Raw genomic sequence first — 11,645 nt, forward strand, 5'->3', positions numbered from 1 at the left:
ATCTGATGAGCTCAGCGGGAGCACAAAGCTGAAAACCAGGTCTCATTCACAATGAATAGGAGCTGTCACTGCCTCAGCTTATTGATCCGTGTGTGTACACACCATTATACTAGCACAAGAAGATACGGTGCAGTATATTCTCTTTTTTTCTGCCTCTCCCTGGCTCATCCTTTAATGTCTGGCATATAACGTGAATGAGCATCTCTCCATCTGGTGTGTGTGAGCCAGGTCACTGTCTGGCTGAGCTACACGTTCCTTAAGGGAACAATGAAGGAACAGGCTTCCAGTAAGTCAGAGCATAGGTCCTCTACCCTGGGGATGTAAACAAGATTCAGGTTGAGGGCCTAGACCTGCTATGGGGCATCTCAGTATGCAGGGACACAAACAAACATATGGAAAAGCCCCAGAGATTGACCTTACACTGACTGGCTGTCACCTTAATCAAAACTGGTGTATGTCTCTCACACTGCAGTAGAACATAGAGGACTGTTAGATGTTAACATTATTAGTGCAAGAACTACACCTTCACAGGAGAATCCAGAGCCCATTAAGAGTGAAACCCTTGTGCTTTCATCTATGTCTGTTTGGTGTGACCTCAAATCCATACCAAATAAAATGTTTCAAGATTTGCCAATATTTTAATCTCTTTTTAAATGTTTAACCTGCCCATCTAAACCTTAAAACAGTTGTTCTTCTGACTAAGAAGGACACCCAACACAACTAGAGAAGGGTGTGGCGACACATCCTGTGAAGTGACATGTTTTGATAGACTGTGTTCGGGCAGATTTCTCTTTTCTTCCTGTTACTAAATGATGATCATAAAGGTTGTCAGCATTTGGTGAAAGTGTCTGCATATATCCAGTGTGACAAATACATCCTCTAGCCTCTCTTATTGTATTAAAGAGACTGGCAGGTTTCTGAATGTGCACAATAATATGAGAACACTCTGCGTGGACACAGTGTACTGCGCGTACAGCATAACAGACACACATTATCTATTGTATCACAATTGTGAGAGCTAATGTAAGCCTGAGGACATACCTGCCCCATATTAAACAAAGTTACCCACTTGCATGCACACACTAATGTAGCAGTTTGTGATCTGTATTTATGAACACAGCACCGATGGCTTTGGACTGTTTGAGAAATGAGACGCATGGATGAAGAAGCTGCAGTTTCTGGAGAAGCCTCAACACTAATAATCTAAATTAATCTTATACTATGCACAAGTGGCTGTCAAAATTACATTTTCTCATCTGTGTCTTATGTCTAAATAACAACTAATGTTAATATTTTATATGAAAATAACAAAGTAAAAAGTTACATATTCCAAGATCGCAGAAACATGCCAACATTAACAGAAACATAAGGGCAATGTAATACACAGATTGCTCCATATTTGCTACATGATAAAAAAGAAATAAGTACTGCAGATATATTTTAGTTCAATATTCTTTGACTAATCAAAATTAAATTGATCTAATGCTATGACACTGTTTCCAAATCTTTTTTAACAGCAGTGCCTGAGCTTCATCACTGCTGGAAGGCAAGTCACCTGAAGAATCTTGCTGAGGATAGCTGGTGATAAAATTATTTAGCTGTCTAGTCATGTCTTTGTGCAAAGAAGCTGTCCACTTAATATACTAACATTTATCTAAAGAGGAGCGTGCTGTCCTCATGCGGATGCTATTCAAGGAGATTCTTATTCATGACTCTTAGGATGTGTCCCGTAAGTAGTGTATACCGTATACTGTCACATAAACAGGACCCCGAAGCACAAGATAAATCATTACTGATCGTGAATCCAAGGAAAAATGTTGTATACTGACTGTGCAATGAAGGCGTGTTCTATTATGCATCCCATTTCCACAAGAGGGGTACAATACGTCATTCACACCAGATGAAGCACTACTGAAAGATACTACTTCAACTAAAATTCATTGGTTGCTGCTGCAATTAATTAGGAAAGGACAGTAAAAGGCTTTCCTTTTATTTTATGTCTGCATTAGAAAATTACTGCCTATCTGTAGCCAGAAACTGTTAAGGGGATGAGATCCACTCACGTTTACTGTTAAGAGTTTACATAGAGACGTTTCTTGATCATATCTGTCTCTTAAACACAGGCACAAACAACAACACACGATACTGATGATCACTGTATTATTTATGTGTCCTTGCGTGTGTGGGCACGTACTTGCATACTACTACTTACAACAGCAGTGATTTAATGCTTCAAGGTTGCAACTCAATATGCTGTACACAAAATGAGGCAAGCAACAAGAAATAAAACAGCAACTGAAACAACAGGAGTTTAAAGTCAAGAAACCATAAGTTAGATTTGAAAAATGGTGTTATGATTAGAGATTTATATTAAAATTATAATTAGAGACTGGACAGAGCCCCAGTGTGGCACATGACACAAATTTGCAAGGTCTATGTTCTATCTATCTGTCTCTAGGTATCACACTAGGTTCCTTTTAGGTTCTGGGCCAAGTGGTAATATTTCTGTTTTGTCCTCATTTAGTTTCAAAACATTATTTTTGCATCCACTAATTTATTGACATCAGGCAAGAGGGTGGGGAGTCTGTAAAGATATCATCAGCGTAGATATGAAAATGTATGTTAGGTTGTCTGATGATATCTCCAAGAGAAAGCAAGGCCACAGATAGCAACAGTATCTTCTATCACCACTGGAACAAAGCAAAACAGAGATGCCAGTCAGCCTTAGGACAAGATGTGAAGCGGCACCGTGGTATAATTATAAACATGAAACTCACAGAAACTACTTCAGGGTCTAAAGCAGGGCCACTGACCAAGATAAGGATCAATAGACTTCGGAAGAGGCTGTTCAGGTCAGCTCTTTGATTGAAACTACCGATGACTGACTTCATCCTTACCCATCCTGAGAACAACCGTGGGTTTTGCTCAAAGAAGGACTGCACCTTCACAAACAGATAGTTTAATGACTGTCTATAAACCACTATGGTAACACAATTATTTAAAAGTGCACTGACTCCCTGTAAGTTACATCTAAAGCCACATCATAAACTGGGTTAAATGGTGGGTAAAACCTACCCAACATTTCAGCTGGAACATCTGTTGTTTAGGTTCAGGTAACAGTGGAATGAATCAAATGAAGACTACCTGCTTTTACAGCAGGAAGGCAAGTACACACAGTGGCAGTGTAAAATGTGCTACACCTCTTACTACATCACATACAACTATTGTATGAAAAAGTATAAACATAAAACACGACTATCCATTCATTCAGTTCATGTCAGTCAATAAAAACAGAGCAGATTATGGAGACAGGAGCAGGATGATCACACTAACTGAGCAGATTATGGAGACAGGAGCAGGATCAAGCAAAAATCAAACAAATTCAATCATAGCTGAGCTGAGCAAGAACTACTGTATCTCGTCTGCTTCCAAAAATGTCAAGACACAGCAGCATTTCCTGATCCTAAAGCTATTTCTGTGTCATTGTGACCTGAGGGGGAACTTTAGGCTGCCTCATCCTACCACCAACCACCAATGTATGTGTGTGTGTCTGTACAATCAAAACATCACCAGAAATGTGCATTAAATCTGCATTTTAGTCATTTAAACCGTGACTTTAAAAAAAAATAAGTGCAGCAGTTGCATTACTTCCAAAAAAAATAAGGAGTACAAAGGTATGCACTTGCTTCCTCATAATATGACCATGGAATAACAATGCAGAGAAGAATAAGAGAGGAGGAATGCAGTGTGTAACAGCATGTGTTAGTCCTAACCCTGCACAAACATACAATCACAATCCAAAGTAAAATGTATGCACAGTTTTCCCCTTCACTGCCAGTGGTACAATAATTACACGAATCCATCCGCTGTTGTAAACAGTCTCTCTTAGACAGCACGACTTCTCTTGAACACAAAACATTAGTTTAAAACACAGGCAACAACAGTAGCTCCACCCCGCGGTAATTGCCTTACCTCGGTCACAGGAGCTCAGTATGTCCTTTGGTGCATAATGATAAGCGCATCACTAACAACATTACAATAATCATCTCCACGGGGGAAAAATACAGCGAATCAAACTAAACGTGCAGACCAGCAACTCTATGTTGCTAGATTAGTGATGGAAGAGTAGACAAAGCAGATTAAACACAACAGAGATGCTAAGAAAACTTCACCTACCTCCTCCACTGTGAGAGGCATGCAGATGCGGTACTCCTTCATCAGCATAGTCCTTGCACAATAGAGATGGCACCACAGGGGGAAATGTAGGTTCGGACTTCAGTCTTGGGCGCGATCCTAAAAGTCAGTCATTTAACTGAAATCATTTGTTCTGTGAAACATGGTCTGTGAGATCCACTAATTTATCAAATCCTTCCTCACTTCTGCATCAGCAACACCTCCTGCAGCACCTCGCTATACCTACGTGAATCTCTACACACAGCAGGTCCGTAGTAAAAAGAGGGTCTACTGAGGGTTATAATAATCCTTCCGTAAATAACACCTCAGTTTTGTCTCTGGATAAAGTCTGCCGATTAGTAAGTGTAAAGAAATCAAACCAAACTCCAAAACAAGTGGCCTTCAACATCAACTTCAAGCAGCCTTAAGGATTGAGCCTTTCGTCGTTTCCTTCCTCTTCAGGCATGGACACTCTTCGTTTAACCGTGTTTTCTTGAAAGCAGCTCTCCAAATCTATCATCTCCTGTTCCTTTGAGTTTTCCTGACAGCTCCGTGCACTGTAGTGATGCGCAGCCGTGTGGAGCAGCAGCGTCAAGCCAGCGACTGTGAGGCAGTAACGTTAGCCTACCGGAAGTAGTCGGCTTGGACCATCAGCGTCCCTGTATAATCATACAAATACGGATATACTGTATAATAAACATACACACTAGTACACGTATATAGCAGTTAATTATTAGCCAGAATGCTGTTGACTGACTCAATATTGTCGTTTGCATCAAACATTAAATTAAATTGTTTGTTAATAAACATGACCGGAAGTTCTGCGTGGTACTTTTACATATTCAGCGGAGCCAAAGAGGTTTTGTTTTCTGTTTACCTAAATATGGGTGATAACCAATATAAAAACAGACAAGTAAATCGAGTCTTAACCATTCATGTGGGATAACGTGGCACACATCTCACAAAACCTTGACAGAAATATGATATGTAACTGTTAGCAACAACAAAGGGCAACATAAGTATCTGAAATAAATTATTAGTTTCTTCGACAATCCCTTGTTGGCCAAACACATCCTGTCAACTAACGTTAGCTTAGCTCAATTTATTATTTGTTTTAGCGCGTTACATGTATTTTAGATATAATTAATTTTCTGTACTGCAATTACAGTATGTGTCCATGCGTAACACTAACGTCGTCTCCACCTTTGGCCTATAAATTGTGCAGTACAATGTTTTTACTCTTCTAGCTAGCGTAGTTAGCTTTAAAAGCTACTTGCACATATGCTAGCGAGCTAACTAAAATGCCAAGCTATTCTTTGCTGTGTATTCTGGTGTACTTTAGAGCATATGGGTTTTATGTTTCCTCCATTTTAACTTCATTTATATATTGCTTTATTTAGTCATGCTGTTTTCTGGAAGTAATGCAGATGCAAACAACGTTTTTTGTATTAACGTTATGTTAAGGTCAAAGGTCAAAGTGTTTATTTGTCTTATGCACAGTTAGGAAACGTGCTTGCAAATACTCAGCAGTGAGTGTGCAATTGTCCATGTGCAAAATGAGTATGTAAACAGTACAGATGTAATTACATGAGGTAGATCCTGAGTCGGCTGTTTAGGAGTCTGATGGCAGAGGGAAGAGTTTTTCATTCTAGAGGTCCTGCATTTCACATTTCTGAGCCTCCGACCGGAGGGTAAGAGTATAAACAGTCCGTGCTGGGGGTGGGTGGGGTCCTTGAGGATGGAGGCAGACCCTGCGGTGGTAATTGGTCTGCAGAGAGGGCAGTGGAGTCCTGGTGATCTTCTCCGCAGTCTTTACCACTCTCTGCAGGCGTTTGCGGTCCATAGCAGTAGTGCTGCCATACCAGACAGTGATGCAGCTGGTCAGGATGCTCTCAATGATGCAGGTGTAGGCCCCGGATGAACAGCGGCCGATGAGATCTTCTCTCCTTCCTCATGTCCACTATCATCTCCTTCGTTTTGTCCGTGTTGAGGCTGAGATTATTGTCCTTGCACCATGACACCAGACCGGCCACCTCCCTCCTGTAGGCTGCTTCGTCCCCGCCAGTGATGTGACCTACTGTCTCAATGCGGTGTCGTCCACGAACTTTAGGATGATGTTGTCTTTGTGGGAGGCAACACAGTCGTGGGTGAACATGGTGTAGAGGATGGGACTGAGGACACATCCCTGTGAGGTGCCGATGTTCGTGATAATGCTGGCTGAAGTCCTATTGCCAATCCTGACAGTCTGGGGGCCTGCCAGTCAGAAAGTCCCGGAGCCAGTCACAGAGGGTGGGGTGCAGACTCAGTGTGGACAGTTTGTGGGTGAGTTTGTGGGGGACAACTGTGTTGAAGGCGGAGCTGTAGTCAATGAAGAGTATCCTGATGTAGGAGTCTCCATTTTCCAGGTGAGAAAGGGAATAGTGGAGGGCAGCCGCAATGGTGTCTGAGGTGGCCCTCCCAGGGATGTTGTCCAGTCTTGCTGCTTTGCGGGGGTTAAGCTAACAAATGTTAGCTAACTACCTAGCAACAATCATCTGTATTGTCAAAATGGTGACCTGTCTGCTTTGTTCAAACTTTACCAAAGAGTTCATTTGATCAGTTATAATTTCATTAATGTTATAGTGTTATTGGACACTCACCAGCTCCTCTGTCCTTTTCAGAAGAAAAAGATAAGTCATCATGCTCCCAAAGGTCATTGAGCAAGCTGAGTAGCACCAAATTTACAACAGAAATAGTAGTACACACAGCCATTTTTAAAATTTATTATTTGTTGTACTTTACATTTTTATTTGAAGCCATTTCAAAAACTTTAACATCTTACAGGAGGCAGAAAAATATAATATGCAATAACACACTCCGGTGTAGTAGGTGACAGTATACACCATTGAAGTTGGTTTGTAGCCTGCCATTTAACATGAGAAGAAGAAGAACTGAATATGTAGTATTCTTTTCACACGGCAGGTGTCAGCAGAGATCTTCATTTCAGCTGAGATGTAATGCAAAGAAGTATAAAGTACTGTATGTACTAATTTGTTGTAAGATCACACATACCATGGGTGAATTTCTGAGCCCTCTTCAGTACAGGAAATGAGCCCTTTCATTTTTCATACAACCACAAATGTAATGATCTTTATGTGCCATAATTCAACACACACATACAACTCTGACATCTTTCTTTCATTTGGTGAAAATAGGGAAAGGGAAAAGGTTAGGCTCTTGACATTAGTATTTCTGAGTAAGCTTTATATAAACAAAAGATGAGTTGCTGGTCATTCTAGGTTCCCTGTACTGAGCAGCTGAAAACAACAAATGATTGTGCTGTAAAAAATATAAAGTAATATCACCAAGCATCTTCATCACATAAATATTTGCTGTTCTAGAATATAGTAGAACTCTTAACAACATTATTAATATTACAGTGCTTTTAGTTATTGTGCCACCTTTACTCTTTTTTTCAAATACTGTAATTCTTCCCATCATACAGCACCATTTGAATAGAACTTGGAAAGAAGAGAGAGTAGAGTAGATTCAGGAAGTTCCACATGCTGTCACTCTACTACAGGCACCTGTACATGTAGTGTACCAGTAGCTTTACTAAAGGGACAAACAGTTGCTGAATGGCAGAATATGCAGGTACAGTGTGAAATTTTTTTCACCATACTGTTCTCCAGCTTAATTCCCTGTACACACACACTAAGGACAAGCACGCACACACACACACACACAAAAAGTCATACCAGAAACAAGTGAATGTGACATTTAGCTATAGTGTGAAACTAACGACACCAGTTAGGCAGTACCGTATATCTGCTTACACATAGACACACACAGAAACTCTGTTTATTCCAGCTTGTATCAGAGTGTTGGCAGAGAGGAGAAACTGTTGCTAAGAGACCTGGTTTCTGTGCCTCTTGCCGCTCAGCTTCATTAGCTGGCCTTTACTGTCACTGTCCTAACCTCTCAGCCCGGTCAGTCCACTGTTACTGTGGAGAAAGGAGCTTATTTCTCAGCTTGTTTAATGATGGGGTTTGTGCTGGAGCCAAAATTAATAAGGAGCTTATTGGAGCCATCAGTCTGGAACAGAAAAAAACAGGTGTTAGATGGGCGTCACAGGCCAGCTTAATGATTGTATTACATCCAGGTAAAACAGCAAGAATGGGATCTGTGGAGGCAGGGGTGGGTGACTTTTATGCTTCATTTGTGTTGAATGTCTCGCCTCTTGCTATAGGGCATGATTTAGACCGGTTAAAGTCCAACATGGAGACGCCACAATTAAAAATTGGGATATTCAGTATGTATACCAAGGATTTTGGTTAAATGAACTCGAAACTGTGAATCATCGCATTAGAGGACACTGAAATCCCGACCAAATGTAGGTTAGTACATTTTAGATAAAACAAAAACAATTCTGCCAAAGTTAGAACATTTTTGGCAGTTTCACATGAGAGGCTTCTGTATTTCTGTTTTTGTTCTCAATGGGCTTAATTCGATGCAGTTAGTTGGACAAACCTGATGTCACATACTTCCATGCACCAGTCAGGATTTGGCAATGCTGTAATCATAATGTTGAGAATTGTGGGATTGTTTGTTTATGCTGCCAGTAGGGCTGCCCCCTAAACACAGAAAGGTGTTTAAAAAGTAACAATACCTATAGATATGTATCCATACATTTATATCTATCGATAAGAAAACCATAACTCGAGGGGATTTATGAGGTGAGGTTACAAAGTGTATCTGCAGCACTTTTCCTTGGTCTCTGAGTCTTAAGTTAAATATGCTGTGTTTGAGTGTTTCCCCTGTACATATGCCTCACAACAAAACAGATAACTGTAGTACTTTTTTCTTTACTATATTTGACAGTTGTAGTTACTATTTTCTTCACATACTAATCTTTCACCTGCAAAAGAAATGCCGACCTGATAAAATATGATGTACTGCTATACATAACAGTAGAGTTAACACTATCTCAAACTCATCCGGCTACAACAGTGAAATGCTGATTACTTAATGTATCAGTAATAATAATTCAGTATAATAATACAGCAGTTACAGGGAGTGTTGTCTGAATTAAGAGTAGCCTGCTTACACTTTTGATCCCTAAATTACATGATGTTAATTTTCACTGCATTGCTTTTACTTGTAATGGAATGTTTTTAGATTGAAGAACTGCAACTTTCAGGTTCTGGCCTAAATACTTCCTCTAGCACTTAACAACACACTCCATCTGCAGTGCTGTGATGGAGAACTCTAACATGATTGCCTGTAGTTTGTAAGACGGGCCCCTAGATGTATTTATAGTTATTATTGGTTAGGTATTTCATGTATTGTGTTTATGTAATTCCTGTATATAGTACATATCCCTGCCCAGAGATGGGGATATGGCATATATACACACCACTACACCTGTGGTTTCCCTCCAGTGGAGTTAGTTATGAAATCAGGTCTAACTGAAAACTTTTTTCTTAATTGTGGCTTTGCAGATTTACCATGAAAACAGGAAGATAACAGTGGGAAGAAAGAGTGGAACACTTTACACAATGAGACTCGTCTTTCAAATTTGGATAATTGCTAAATTGAAGATGAGGAAAGTTTTACTGAAACATGTCTCACAAATAGACTTCTTCTGTTTCCACATCTGTGCTCATCCCTATCAATCATGCAGATGCAACCTTTCAGAGTGGTGATTGACACTTGGATGTCAAGACTGTTGCCATGGATACGCTGGGACCCAATCCACTTCTCAGCTTTCCCTGCTGCTGGTCTAAAACGCAAACATGCAGAGAATGGTGGTGCTTCAAGACCAGCATTACCATGAAAAAAATATACCAATCCTATAAATGAGGCACACATAATGTGTCTTTTTATCCAGGTAATTTCAAACTTCCCATTTCCCAATCTAGTGGGTCAGACAGCCATCTAGGTGTCATGCACATTTCATTTAGAGCAGAAGATTGTCTCTTGCATAATATATAATGAAATCTGCGCTTATTGCCAGTGGAGAGATATTGCTTTGAGAGATGTGGCATGTTTTTTTCATCTTGGGCTCAGCTTGCATTTCTCCTCGAAGATTAAACGACAACCGCTCAATATCACAGCTACAGGAGAAGAGTGCTTTGAGATGTGTACAGTACATATGTGCATATATATTTGTTTCCAGTGCACATGTGTGTTCCTATGTGTATGTGCACATGCTATATCTGCTTGTGAGCATGTGCTAAAATTGCATGTTTTGACAGATGTGTAGTTTTTGCTTTGTCACTGTGGCCGCGGTGCATTTAGGCCCGCTGATCATCCCGTACTCACAGCCAAGCTGCTGCCTCCATGTCACTATGGAAACACTGGTTGCTATACATCAGCCAATTGCTGCATAATAGGATATGTTAAAAAGTGGTCAATTTAAAGATTCTCTGTGTTGTTTGGTGTACGCTCAGGAAGTTACTGTGTCTGTATTGTCAGCTTGTGTCTTTTTCTGCCTGTTCCTCTCCAGTCATGGGTTTCCATTCATGTTTTCTCTTGTAATAAAACCAGAAAAGCAGAATGGATGTTTGATAATTCAACACTATCTTCTCATAATCACGAAAAAGTTTTCATTTCCACTTGATGGAGAAAAGTTGCCAATGAAGGGATCTTTCATCAAAATATGCCACAATTTGTTGAATAAATGATGACCTTGTCACAGTTAGCCCAGATAGAACTTCACCTGAATGTTGTACGAAAGCTTGCCTTTCTTATTTATTTTCAGATTCTTTCATCGGTTTCATGCTGTGTGTCCACAGAACTCAGATCACATGAGAGCAGGTCGAGACAAGTGATCAAATTGCCATAAAGGGACAAAGTCTGTTTTGAGTCAACGGACCTTTAAAATAACCTTTAAACTGGCCATTAAGAGGACTGAGGGTGCATTTTAAATGATAGTGACCGTAAAGAACAACGGCAGAACAGCAGGAAGCAGCTGAAGGAAACATGGCAGAGAAGAAGAAGAAGTGGGGGAGCAAAAGGGGAATGTAAAAAGAGGAGTGGGAAGAAATTAAATAAGTAAGGGTGTAAGAGAGAATGAGATGGGAAAGCAAGTTAATAAGCCTTCAGATGGAGGCTAATGAGTTCATCCAAGGCGCTTCTAAGGCGCTGTCTAGACTGTAATGAAAGTTAGACACACACCTCCCCTCGCCCCTCCTCCTCCTTCTCACCTGTGGAGTAGGAAACAAAGATTCTTGTGAACTGATGAGTTCCTTCCTCTAATATTAGTGATGTTAACATCTTGTCGCACGGACAGCTACTGCTTCTTGTGAACAGAATTCAAGGCTTAAAACTCAGGTGTGAGAACAACCCTTTTGTCCTTGTTGACATTTGTACTGAATAAATAGTTACTGTGATAAATGACTTCATGCTTTCTATGCTTTGTTCCCCCCATCCATCTCACTTTTTTATCTTTGCTCTGTGACTGTAAGAGCAATGCACCTAAATTGCTCTGC

At 40.3% G+C, this 11,645-nt stretch overlaps 1 protein-coding gene across 1 annotated transcript in view; it reads right to left on the reverse strand.

Annotated features, from left to right (window-relative positions):
* The window catches only part of pitpnc1a (phosphatidylinositol transfer protein cytoplasmic 1a), a 32,227-nt gene extending 27,420 nt beyond the window's left edge, over positions 1-4,807 (reverse strand). Inside the window, exon 1 of the mRNA XM_020616452.1 lies at positions 4,177-4,807. Coding sequence (XP_020472108.1) covers positions 4,177-4,224 — 48 coding nt within the window. The 5' untranslated portion in view covers positions 4,225-4,807. The remainder of the gene's footprint in view (positions 1-4,176) is intronic.
* Positions 4,808-11,645: the final 6,838 nt, after the last annotated feature.

Source organism: Monopterus albus, unplaced genomic scaffold, assembly GCF_001952655.1.
Source record: "Monopterus albus unplaced genomic scaffold, M_albus_1.0 scaffold174.1, whole genome shotgun sequence".
NCBI lineage: Eukaryota > Metazoa > Chordata > Actinopteri > Synbranchiformes > Synbranchidae > Monopterus > Monopterus albus.